The following is a 13,489-nucleotide window of genomic DNA, read 5'->3' as shown; positions in this document are numbered from 1 at the left end:
CTGAAGTCCAAGGACGCCACGGGTATGGGGAATACGAGTCTCACTTTGCAAAACTTTGTTGACAGTATGCAGTTGTGTGACAGCTGGGAGGCTCTCAAAGGAAACTTTGTAGAGTTCTCTCACATCACACGTGGTTCGGGCTCTCGCATCGATCGCTGCTACGTCTCTAAGGACATGAAGGATCAACTGCGTGCAACAGACATGCACGTATTGTCTTTCTCGGACCATAAGGCGCTCACGGTGCGCATCTGCCTTCCAAACATACCTCGCATGCGGCAAAATGGATACTGGCAACTTCGGCCACATATCTTGACAGCCGAAAACATGGAGGAGTTTAGATGTAAGTGGAACTATTGGACAAAACAGCGAAGGAGCTTTGGCTCCTGGATGGAATGGTGGATTCATTTCGCCAAACCAAAAATAAAATCGTTCTTCCGATGGAAAACGAATGAAAAATACTCCATGTTCCGCTTGCAGCATAACATTCTCTATGCGAAGTTAGAGTCCTCATACGGTCGGTATCTTTCCAATCCGATCGAGTTGGTCAATATCAACCGTATAAAAGGAGAAATGCTACTCCTTCAGAGGCGTTTCTCCGAGGACTTTACAAGGATTAACGAAACAAGGGTGTGTGGGGAAAACCTCTCCACCTTTCAGCTTGAGAAACGAAGGCGGGAGCGCACCGTGATCACCAGACTTACGTGTGACAACAACGTTGTTTTGGACTCTCCAAAACAACTGGCAGACTATATACATACGTACTACAGGGAGTTATACACCGACGAGACAACAAACGTTGACGATACTTTTGCCTGTCATCGTGTAATCCCCGAAGATTGCGAAATCAACAACGATTGCATGGATGAGATCACCTACGGTGATGTCCTTCATGCAATTGAAAAATCGAAACCCCGAAAGTCTCCTGGGCCGGATGGAATTCCGATTGAATTTTATCAGCGAACGTTTGGGATAATTTGGAGAGAAATCATATTGATTCTCAACGATGCTCTCAACGGTCGTTTCCCGGCGGCCTTTGTCGATGGGGTCATAGTGCTTGCGAGGAAAAGGGGAGATGGGTGCACACTATCTTCGTACCGTCCGATCTCTCTGCTTAACACTGACTACAAGCTGCTTTCCAGAATTCTGAAGCAGCGGCTCGAGAAGATTATTGCTAGGTGGCAAATCATTTCACCGTCGCAGAAGTGTAGCAATAAACCCTGCAATATCTTCCAAGCTGTGCTCTCTGTTAAGGAGAGAATATTCGAACTCAAACGGAAGAAGAAGTGTGCAAAACTCGTCTCTTTCGATCTCTCGCAGGCGTTTGACCGTGTTGACAGGGGCTTCCTGTTTGGAACGATGGATTCGTTAGGGTTTAATCCCGCACTAGTGCGGCTTTTGAGGAAAATTGGTGAGCAATCTTCGTCCCGTGTCATTGTAAATGGATCCCTATCACCTGCCTTTCCCATCCAACGTTCCGTGCGACAAGGAGATCCCTTGTCAATGCACCTGTTCATCCTCTACCTTCACCCCCTCATCAATAGACTCGAAGATATATGCTGCGATCAGGACGACCTGATCAACGCGTATGCTGACGACGTCTCCGTGGTGAGTACTTCCCCTTCCACAATCGAGCGGGTAAGAGCAGCAATTGAGGCCTTTGGAGTCACTTCTGGAGCGAAGTTAAACGTCCTTAAAACCACGGCTCTGGACATCGGAATGGTGACAACCGAGAACAGAATCAACCTGCCATGGCTGCACACCGTAGAACGGCTCCGTTTACTTGGAATTCTGTTCTCTAACAGTATCCGGGAAACAGCGGGCCACAATTGGGATACTGTTATCAATCACTTTCGTCAGTTGGTATGGCTGCACAGGGTGAGAGATCTAAACCTGCTGCAAAAGGTAACGCTGCTCAACTCATTCTTGCTCCCTAAGCTATGGTTTGTTGCGTCAGTCTGTGGCCCTCGCGCAATGGACATAGCCAAGGTGACAAGTTTGATCGGGTCTCTCCTCTGGAACGGATCTGGGGGTATACGTGTCTCGCTCCAGCAGCTGGCCCTGCCACGAGACCGTGGTGGCTTAAACCTACACATCCCAGCCGTGATGACAGCAGCCCTACTCACAAACCGCTATGTTGCAGAACATCAGAGCCTCTCATTTGGAGCCCAACACATCTTGTGTGCGGGAAACCCCCCAGATATTACATTGATACCGTCTACGTATCCGTGCCTTCGCAGTGTTGTCCAGCAACTGGCGTACACTCCATGTACGGTAAAAACACAGCTATCCACCAAGGCCCTCCGCAGGTTGCAAGTGAACAGACTACCCCCAGCCAAGATTCAGTCCCATCCGAAGGCAACCTGGAAAAAGGTGTGGAACAACATCCACCGAAGCAAACTAACAGCGGAGCAAAGATCCACCTTATATTTGCTTGCGAATGGCAAGATCCCGCACGGAGAGCTGCTTATGCGTATGGGACGCACGCCTTCGGCTTCCTGCATGTTCTGTGTTGAGTGTGACACCCTGGAACACATGTTCACCTCCTGCACTCGCGTTATTGCCGCCTGGGACCTGCTGCAGCAGTGCATCAGGAATGAAGCTCCAGGGTGTCAGTCGTCCTTCGAGTGTCTCCGATTCCCAGTGCTTGGGAATATAAGCATTGCGCAGCGGAAGGTTGTCCTTCGTTTGTTTGCAAACTACATCATCCACATCATTGGAAACAATGATGCTGCGATCGATGTAAATGTCCTTAAGTGTGCACTGTATTTGTGATTATAGAGTATAAGAAAGTTTTGTTTGTACACCTTATCTATTTATAAAATAAATAGTTTATATTTTACAAAAAAATTGTGGTTCAAATTATACAACACAGCATTTGCAGCATTTCCAGCAAATGAAATTAAGCACACAAATTTCAAAAACTTAAAACAACCGGTGTGTGCACATTTTTGAGTGTTTCAAATATTTGAAATACAAACGAAGCTTCAACAACAAAACGATAAAAGCAAAGAGAGTATAAATTTTTCTGGAGATTTTTACATTTGTATTTGAAGAGTATTGGTGATCTCGCTTCAGTATCCGAACCTTTTGTCAGACTTTCAAATATTGAAAATTGTTGTGTCTCAAACTTATGAGTTTTCCTTTGTACTTTTTTATCTCGCTGTTCTAAGTTCCTTGTCTAAGCTTTTGGATCGTCCTACTTTCCTTAAACCTACATCAATTGATGATAATGAATCAAATAGAAAGAATAAGTGGGTGGCAACAAAAAACACAGCTGTCGAGATAAAAATGGATGCAAATGTAAAGCAATCCATTATTCATGCACCTAAACGTAAAAAACAGAAAGTAAAATTTATTCATAACGAAAGCGATGAATAATTATCTGCTAATTGATAGTACGGTAAGATCATTCTCGCTTTCCGCCTGGGATGCTTAACGAACTCAAAAGATGGGCACCGAAGACAAACAAAAATTACGGGATCTTTTTTTTTTTAACTTGCGGTTAATGCCCGGTTGTAGGATTTTCTTTGCTCCAGTACTTTCTTTGACGCACGGCCTAATTATGCAAACAAGATGTATCTATTTTGCGATGCGTGTTAACACAAATTCCTCGGTGGGCAGGTATGCTTTCGGTCGAGAACTGTGTACTTGGAGTAGAATACTCCCACACTACAGTGTACGGGCTCTAATTCATCTTCTTTAACACCACGAGTGTCCTCGTCCAGGCGCCCGATACGCCACCAAATTGGCTGGCATTATTAACTTTCGTGCGTTCACGCGTGCGGTGCGCGTTTCAACGGATGAAAAATCACCTCCGGAAGCTGCTTCACTCTTGCATCGGACACCGCCAGGGATCCGGTAGACAATGCGCCCGCCCGGAAGAAGGCACAGATCGGTGCAGCGCCACAAACCGGCAGGAAAGCTTGCCACGGACCCTCGTCGGGGCAGCGAAACGTTGCTCGGTTACAATTTATGGCTTTACAGTCAATTAACTTCGAGCAAGCATTCCATAACCTTCGCCGTACACCACATTTGGCCAACCCGGGACGGAAGCGGGGCCAGGAGCACCAGAAGGCGCACTTGTTGGCGGATGGTGGGTGGACATATTTTCCGCCCTTATTACGGCAGTCCGGGGAAGAATGCCATTTTCTTTAAGCAGCATGCATGTACATCGCCGGCTTGGGTACTTTTGACCATGTGCGGTGGAAACGGCTCGGAAACGGCTTCTATTTGTTTCTTTTTCCTTCCCGTAAACCTTCCATCCAAACGCCACCATTGTGTGCGTGTGTGTGTGTGTGTGTGCCAGAGGGAGGGAAAACAAATATAAATTGTTGTCGGATGTGGATCAGCCCATACGGCCTGGTATGTGAGTTATTGTTTGCCAGCGCTGCCGACGTGGCATTGCTGCACGTCGTGACCTGCGTGATGAGAACCTTAAGGGAAGGTGGGTGAGAGCCGTGAGGGAAGGGAGTGGAGAACCTTATAATCGTCTTCGTGACACCATTTTTCACATTTATCCCACGTCTCGTTTGTTTGTGGGCGGATTTTGAGACCAGCATGTGTAATGTGAGGGAACAACGACAAAGACGCCTTCGACGCTATTTTCCCTTTCCTATTCCTACGCTCAGCCGTAGCAGGTTGCGGAAGGTGGAAGGGTTGCGAAATGGGGGAAAATTGTAAACCGTCTTGCGGTCTCGACCGTGGCCAAGAGTTTTACCCGGAAAAGCTTATAATTTATTCGCTACCAGCGCTCGGTACATTTCATGCATAATATGTGTACCGATATCGTTACCACCCGTAACGAGACTCGTAAAATCGGCTTTCTTGTGTTCGGCTCGCAAGAGGAGCGCAAAGGTCTGCCGGCTCCTAAAATAGTCCAGCAATGGGAGCTACTCTCGGAATGCCCCTGAGGATGGCCGCAACCATCCGAACGGCACGGCGACGGTTGGTAAGCTGATGGTAAGCGATTTGAAATTGCATCTGGAAGGATCTTGAGCTGCTTGGACTCTTCGGTAAAATAGTCGGTGGTTGAAAAAGTAAGGTGGAAGCAACGAGCACACGGAGCCGGGCGTTGATGGGATGCCTGCTGCCGACAAATGGCGCTAGTGATAGGGCCTGAAGTGGCGATCGATCGATGCAGAGCTTGGAAAATGCAACCCGAAGGAGGAGGACACCGCCGCTGCAATTTCCACCCACAACCGGTCGGTTCCTTTTGAATTGTTGATATTTGATAAACAAATCGCCGCAGTGCAGCGCCGGCGAGCGGTGGGGGAAGTAAATTCAATCGGAGACTCGGTCCTGCAGCCATTAGAAAATACCGATACCGATAAACAAGGTCTAATCCACTCCGTGTGGGTTGTTTCTTGTCAACCGAAAGCCGACCCTGGGAAAGGGACATATCTTTTGCTGCTAATGGTTTGTGTAAATGGTGCAATCGGTTGCCGATTTCACAGACCAACCAGTTCAATCGAACCGTTGTAGTGGTCGATGCTCGTTTCTTATTTACTTCTGCAAGATGTTTCATCTTGGGGCACTCTTGAGAAAATCACAAGAAAATGCGATCGATGCAGCATGGGATGGCTTGTTTCCTATTCATTCGGAATACTCATCGGAATCATTGCAAAAAAACATTAGAAAATAGCAAGGACAACAGTGTACTAATGGATGCTGGAAAGATGAAAAAGGGACCAACATTAGTAATGTGCTGAAAGGGGTTCTTTGATTACATGGAATAATTGAGCAATAGGATACCTTTACCGGGGTGAAGTGCTTTCGAACTTGATTTTTATGCCGGTTTTTGCTCACTGAATTAAATTCACGATCCATCTGCTTCGAATATAAATTGGTGTGTTGATTTGGGCTTTCCGATTAAATATTTTGTTACCCAATCATAAATATTAGTTGGAGTGGTACAAATACATTCTGAAGGAGGTTCGTTAAAGGGAGTGTGTGATATTTAAAAATTTAGGTTAAAATACATTTCATCAACATTTTCCGATACGTTTTTTTATGGAATGGTTACTAATTCTTCCTTTACCGTGTCGTTACCCGTGCATTTCTAGTTCAATTCATTGACATTTTATTTCTGTATGAATGGACAATTTTTCATGCTTATTCCTTTTGCCTTTTCTTTGCTACCCGAAAGAGTTTTATTTTACTCATAGAGAAAGCCCTTCAGCAAACGTACGAATCAAATGATTTTCGCAAACATCAATATCGCTTTTTTGTGCCTGTTTTTTTCATTTTCAGATAGCCCGCCAGTCTCTACCTGGATTTTGTTTGACGACTTTTTTCATAATCTCACTGCTTCATCGCTCGTGGGCCCGCATTCACCAACCGGAATTGTAACTGGAGGACATTTTACCGGTACGAAAAGAGTTCCATCCGTTCGATAAGCAAAAGGAAAGGCAAAATCTATCTATTGAATCCTAAAATAATAGCATCAAACAACGAAGAGCACGATTGCGAAATCCGAGTGAGAAAAACGAGTTTTGGTGGTTTTTGGATTCAATATTTACATGGCTTTGAATTTATTCATTTGTTGCACTCGTTTGCATACGCCACCCAATCTTGCCGACGGGTTGGTTTGGTGAATGGTTTTATTGATTTACGAACTCGGAACGTGTAAGCCAAGGCACTGTGGAGTCCATGGGAGGATTTGGTCCAAAAAGAAGTGTAAACAATTTTGGATTGAAGAACACTGATATAATTGTGTACCTTAAAGGATATTAAATACTATAGTACTGTGAGTAGGATTGATCGTGTAGCACTTCAATGATACGAATAAAGTATAAACTAGTTTTTCAAAGCATAAAATTGAAGCATAAAAAATATAAAGTACTTTAGAGCATACTATGGAGTATGCAAAAAACATAATTCAAAAGAACACCTGCTTCGAAAGCTCGTTAAAACTTCTTGCTTTCTTCGTTCGATACGAAACATATACAGAACCTTTTCTGGCAAACCATATTCATATTTCTCCGATAAGTGAATTTTTTCTGTTCAAAGCTTTCATTCATTGTGTAAATCACAAGCAAAAACTTTACCACCGACCGAAACCTCCAATTTGGTTTTTTTTTAACAGATTAAGGACAAGGAAACCATCGGTAGATTTGTTCATGCAGGAAATGGTGACCCGAACGTTTGGTTTTGCTCCACCCCGATTCCCAAACCTGTCATATGCAGTAACGCATGGCGTTGGCAATGTGCTGCTGTCGTTGTTGTTTGCGGTAGCTATATTTCACAGTAGCAAAAATATCGCTTTTGTGCTGTAGTAACGAACGAGGAAGACATTATGACATGCAACTGTGCTCAAAGTTAGCGTGAAGTGATATAACGTGTCAACCACAACGTACAAGCAACATAATTGGTTCAACATGTTATTTTGAATGGAACTAATGCATTCGGTGAACATATTCAAATAAGGACAGATTCTGTGGTTCAATTTTGAGAAGCGAAATATCTATGTTTTAGTTCTTAGAATTTGGTTTTGTGATGATAAATTATAGTTATACCTTTCAAGTTTGCTTCTACCCGGAGAACTTTAAAGCATCTTTGGCAAATACAAGAACAAACCACAACCCGCTTGCCGGTTGCTATATTTCAAAACGATCAGTTTTCCTAACCAAAACCACAACGCCCGCATTTGAGCATTTTCCAAACAACCCTAATACTAAATGACGCGTGTGTCGGGTTCGATTCGAGACCATGCGTGAACATTTCTGGGGCGTGATGAAGATGGTCGAAAAATTGCTGAATTGTCTTCCGGGAAGTAATGGAAGAAGAAATTGGATTCGCCGGCGGTTCGGTGCCGAGTTAGCCGACCCGTAAACAACCTTCGTCAATTCGGGACACCGAATGGATATTTATGGCCGAGTGGGTTGAAAAAAACGGAGTGCAAGGAAAAGTATTCAACCGGACGGAGGTGTTTCGTAAGTTTGGAATCTCTAAGAGATAACGATGAGTACGAAAGATTAAAAAATGGAAACACATTGAAACTCAAAATGGAACTTTATACTCGCACAACTTGAATCGTGGTTTCGAACAAGTTTTCTATTACATCTCAATAATGGGTAATAACATTATTACCAGCATGTATCTTTTTCCCTATTACGACTGCTTGCATCGAGATTTCTTCCTTTTATAACTGCACCGTAAAACGTTGCCAGCCCAGTCGGCGTCACTCGGCAATTAAATCGAAAAAATCGGACGCTAAATCACATTTGACAGTTTACCTCTTTTGCTCCGTTCGCTCATTTTTGCGCCATTTCCCAAATAAACCGGATGTCACGGAAGATGGGGAAATTTGGTCGTAGTTTTGGTGGCCGTAAAAGGAAAATAAAAAGAAGCCCCACACTCACAGTGACAGTGAAGTGTTGGTCAGCTAGTGGCGGGGCCGGGTTGGTGCGCCAGGATGGAGGCGAAGTGCAATTTCAATATCCTCTCTCGTCGTTAAATGCAAATGCTTCCTTCGATTCCATAAAAATCTGGCCGAAATAGATAAAACGTTGCAAAAGGTTTGCTCGCTTTCGCTCGGTCGCATGTTCAGTGGCTTTTTTTCTTTGCTTCCTCCGGTTGCACCACGCTCTGCTGGCTGGCAAACAATCTAATTTATTCTTCACTGTTTTCCACCCCTCGCTCCACTTGTCAGTCTTTAGTTCTTTTTTGTTTCGCATAATTTTTCTTCTACTGCGAGCAATGGCCTATCAAACCTTCCTCCGCTCTCGGGCGTTCGCGCCGTAAACGGGTGGTGATAAAATTTTCAGACCATGATGCACATCACCGGGGTGACAGTTTTCCTTCCGTTTCATGGCCTGCGTCGTAAAAGTGACGGGTATCCCCTCCGGCTTCCTACCGCCCTCAAGGCAGCCGAACTCGGTGCTCGGTGTCTCCGTGGGCCGAAGGGTCGGCACATTCGGCACGAATTGCAGTAATTAAACCCTTGACGGCGACCGGTTGACGGTTGCTTTCCACCGCGGAAGGGTGGCAGCGCAGAAGTGCTGTGTGCCGTGGTCGTTTCGGGCCGTGCCGTCCGAATGTAGACATTACGAGGCTTACATATTTTGGAAGGCATCATAAAGCTGACGTGATTGGTTGATAGTTTCCCGCCGAAGGTTGATTCCGTTCTGTTCGGTGTTGTCCTTGAGCTCGAAAACGGGTGGAAACGTTCGCGCGATGGGTGAGTGGCGGTATGCAAGGTTCACTCGGGTGAAACGTTAATTGAATTGCTTTGCATTTAAATTGAAAATCTCCAGCGTTTGATTAACCGTCTTGTGCCTTGCAGATAAATGTGGAACAAGGACCCTATTTAAGCACAGGAATCGAAATGGAAATGGAACTCATCGCATCCATTTTCGGAAAGGGCCGTTTGATGAGTGAGTTAATGTATTTCACCATAAAAATGGTTAATACATCTTAGAGGTTAGATGAACAGTTCAAACAGAGGGAAGTATACCACCTCTAAGTATACCACTAAAAGGATAACATTTCATTAAAATGATTTTCCAGTGATGGCTATAGAAGTGAATAGCGATAGGATACGGTACCCCAGCATATTTATACCTGTGGTAGATGCGTCCAGAGCATGGGCTATTTTCCAAGAAAGGAAACAGAGAATGTAAACTACGGAGTTGAAGATTACTTCACGCAGATAAAAGGAGATTCGACCGTAGATTTCACCGAAAAAGGGAAAGGATGGTCCTGAAAGTATCTTATGTAAAGAAAGTGCTTCCCTTGATTACTTGATATGTTTATATTTAGGTTTAATCTTATCAAGTAAAAATTGTGGAAAACAGACCGGACTACGAGTAGGTACACGATGCAAAAAAACGTGTTGAAGTGTACAGAAAAGGTTCATCGAGGTGAAAGGCTTTCGTGAGACGTAACTCTCTATTCAAAGCTCTGGATAGCATGAAAATAATAATACATTTTAAATGGACGAACTTTCTAGAGTTCATTCCCTTTTTCCTACCCAAAAAATGTTCATTTATATTGACAAACGAAAAATCAAAATTTAAAGAACGACAAACAAAATGGATTATAGGTATCCTTCAAAAATCATAACATTATTCAAAATGTCAAGCAATTAGTCATGCCAAACATTATTTAAACCTCGAAGACTACCTTGTTGATGATTAATGCCAAGAAGATAAACAAATCATGACACGACCTCATGCTGTTCTGAGATTATCGAAAGTTTCGCTCACTGGCAAATTGAATACAAACCTCGAGTCGCGTGGACCCTTTTTTAGACCTTATTAGCAGTTCATTTTAATTTGCAACAATTAAATTCTGCTTATCTGGCATTATAGCGCATCAAAACTTCATCAGCACGTATGATGTATGAACTCCGCACGCTACGGACGGCGGGGTTTGGGCGCCCACAATGTCTGCCCGGGGTTTGTTTGCTCGTGAACAAACATGTTCTGAATTATTTCTATCGACTGCGAGCCAAACACGATGCCAGACACACAGGACACATTTGTCATAGCGAAATAAGCAACCACAGGCCACCCATCATGCCGATAGCAGTATCCTTACCCAAACAGCACAACAACATTAACTTTCTCTCTTTCTCTATCTCTCTTTCACCCCCGTTTTCTCACTCCGTCTGCCATTTTCCGGCCTTGAGATAAAGAACCGGACGGGGAGGGTAACAGTAAAACGCTCTTAGCATTTATAGGGCTGGATTCTTGGAAGGATTACCCGGCTTCCGAAGCGGTCCGAAAACGGATGCGGACGACAGACAAGCGGGCCGGGTTCTACCCCCCCCCCCCCCTCCCCTTTCCCTTTCCCCACGAGGCCAGGCATCAGTTTTATTTATTGTGAAACTGTGTTGAATGCGAACGAAGCGAGAGCGAGATGAATGAATTTAGAAAGCTCTTCGAGGCTCCGAACGTTTGTTGGTGATGGAGCGAAACCGGAGCGGGGGCTGGAGCACGGATACCGCGGGACTACCCCGGGGGCTGAAAGACATTTGTGAGGCGCTTTGCCAGACCAGAAGCTGCACAGAAGTCGGAAAGCCCCATTAGATGGAAATAAATGGTCGGCGGGGCCCGGCCCGGAAAGCAAATATACGAACCGAACACTCGGGCTGGCGTCACTAAACGCATAAACGCCGGACAGTTGCGCTGGCAAATGGGCAGAAAAATTGTGACCGAACGTGGCTAAGTGTACGCGTGGCCTGTGCGTACCGAGTCTGTGCGCCAACGGTTCATCGACGATTGACCGTAGGCAGTGTAGGGGAATTTATTATTCATGCGAAAAGTTATACCGCCGTCGCCCGCGGTGGGATTTTCCACGCACGGAAAATCATGTCTCGCTTGATGAATTGCGCTCTGATATGAGAATAGGCTCCCCTTCTCAAGACAGAAGGCATTGAGATTTGTACCGACAGCGATTGTTATTAGCGTCTGGTAGGCCTTTCGGTACGATTCGCACAGCAGAACAAAACGAACAAAGTTATTTTCCTTCCCACAACAGGGGGAAAAGTTGAGTTATATTCTATTCCCTGTTATCTTTGATGATAATATAAATGTTCATTGGAAATTCTATATCATGGTCGCGCTCCTTCACTGGCGATGCTGTTCGATTTTAAGTGTTGCTTTGCATGCTCCGACGATATTTTACAGAGCAGCAATGTAGAAAGTTGAAGAAAATAAATACTGGGTTGAACATTTTTGGTAACTTTGGTACACCGCTAAACTCCAATGGAAAACGATAAATTAATAAGAAATTATTAGATTTGTAAGCATACGTTTTAAAATTTGAAATATCAAATAATATAAAATAATATGAAATTTGGAAAATGTATAAAAACCAATTTAAGTTAACCTGCTTTCAGCTACGAGGTTCTACACATTATGCTAGTACTCTCGTGATGAAAATTCATGCTTTCTTCTTTGCATTTTATAGAGACCGGAATGCACATTTTTCAGTAAAAATAATTTTTCACAAAACGATGCTCAATATAGAGCTCTAAGGAGCAATTTAAGAATCGCTGTAGGGTTAGTTCATTCCATACTACCTATTTCATTTTAAGTTCATTCAAAAATGCACTAAAATAAGTTAAGGCTTTCCTTTGATTGCCGTTTTTTGCACTTTTTACTGGTTGTAGAATAAATTCTCGATTTGTTAGAATAGTTTAGATATTTTACGTATAAGATGAGCAAGTCTCTACCCTAAGCTAGCATGTGATAAAAACAATAGTGATAATATGTTTTCTTCAAAATTTTCTCTTTACTAAGATTCTAGATCTATTTTTATAAGAGTTCTTATAAGTAACTGAAATTGCAGATTCTACATGATATGTATAGCGTCATGGCAACATACCGAAACCTGTATTAAATTCATATATTAGAAACTCAGCAAAAATAAAAAAAAACAAATAAAACTGTAACGCAAAATGTTCTGTTTATTATCCGGAAGGAAAACCAATTTTACAATAAAAACATACTTTATTAAAGCCGTGTCACAAGTGTAAAACAAAGTTTTGAAGCTTACGAAAAATGATAAAGAATGAATATTATCGACTATCAACGGGGATGTGTGAATTTGCGGAGTTGTACAACATTTACTTTCAATTTAAGGCCAGTAATAAGTTATCAGAGTTTTATGGTCAAACACACTTATTTCGCCAACAACATCACCTCTTCTACATACAAAAGCCAAACGTTCAGCAAACAGTAAACATGCTTGCGAGGCTAAAGTAAGTACCCTTTCCGAAACGGAACCCTATTGATGGTACTTACCCGTGTTAAGCTGAGGACAGCCCTGCAGAAAGTACAGCACAATAATCCACGTCCTAAACAGGCAGTTCAAGTTCGTCGATATCCTCAATGGATAAACGGCGTTTATCATAATTTAGAATTTTTATGACGTGCATCCAAACGCCCGAACTGGTGGGCTAAACTGGTTCCCGCCGTGCGTGCCGCTGTCTCTGCCCTAACCCTTGCTTAGGCCGAGTGGTAGTCGTCGGGTGGGGTTTCACTGTGGTGGGGGAAGGGGCGGGCGGGATCTTGAGCGTTTGCTTATGTGTATGTGTTGGTTTTTTTACCCCCTTCGCGTAGTCGTAGTCGTGGTGGTTCGTTTCGTTTTCTTGCGGTGATGTTGGCTACAGTCGGACGACGATCCCCGTGCTCATCAATTCGCACATGCTGGCCTCAAGGATCCACTTGGGAGTAGACGGTTCATGCGCGGGGAACGAGGTGGAAACCGCCCGACGAAGCGTTTTTCTTTAATATCCTTGTAACCGTGGGAAGGACGTGTGAAGATTAAAAAACATGATTATGTGCTTTGGGATTTCCGACGGCCTGCCACGTGCGCTTTCCTTTCTGCTTCCGATTAGTTTTCCCAAGCAGCCGGGCTCAATTCACTCGCACTCGGTCGCACTCAATCCCACTTGACTGGATGGGGTCGGAGGTTTGACTCGCTGCTCACACCCGACTGAAACAAACCCAAGTGTTCACAGTTCGCTTTGACCCGAGCTCTC

The 13,489-nt window shown here is 44.0% G+C and overlaps 1 protein-coding gene across 1 annotated transcript in view; it reads right to left on the bottom strand.

The window, feature by feature from the left end:
- LOC131294570 (uncharacterized) overlaps nt 1-12,858 on the bottom strand; it is a 43,468-nt gene extending 30,610 nt beyond the window's left edge. The window contains exon 1 of the mRNA XM_058322615.1: nt 12,750-12,858. Within this exon, the coding sequence (XP_058178598.1) occupies nt 12,750-12,858 (109 nt within the window). The remainder of the gene's footprint in view (nt 1-12,749) is intronic.
- Between the last annotated feature and the right edge of the window lie 631 nt (nt 12,859-13,489).

This window comes from Anopheles ziemanni, chromosome 2 (assembly GCF_943734765.1).
Source record: "Anopheles ziemanni chromosome 2, idAnoZiCoDA_A2_x.2, whole genome shotgun sequence".
Lineage (NCBI taxonomy): Eukaryota > Metazoa > Arthropoda > Insecta > Diptera > Culicidae > Anopheles > Anopheles ziemanni.
Note: the sequence above shows the minus strand (reverse complement) of the source record. Positions and strands in the feature narration are given on the sequence as shown.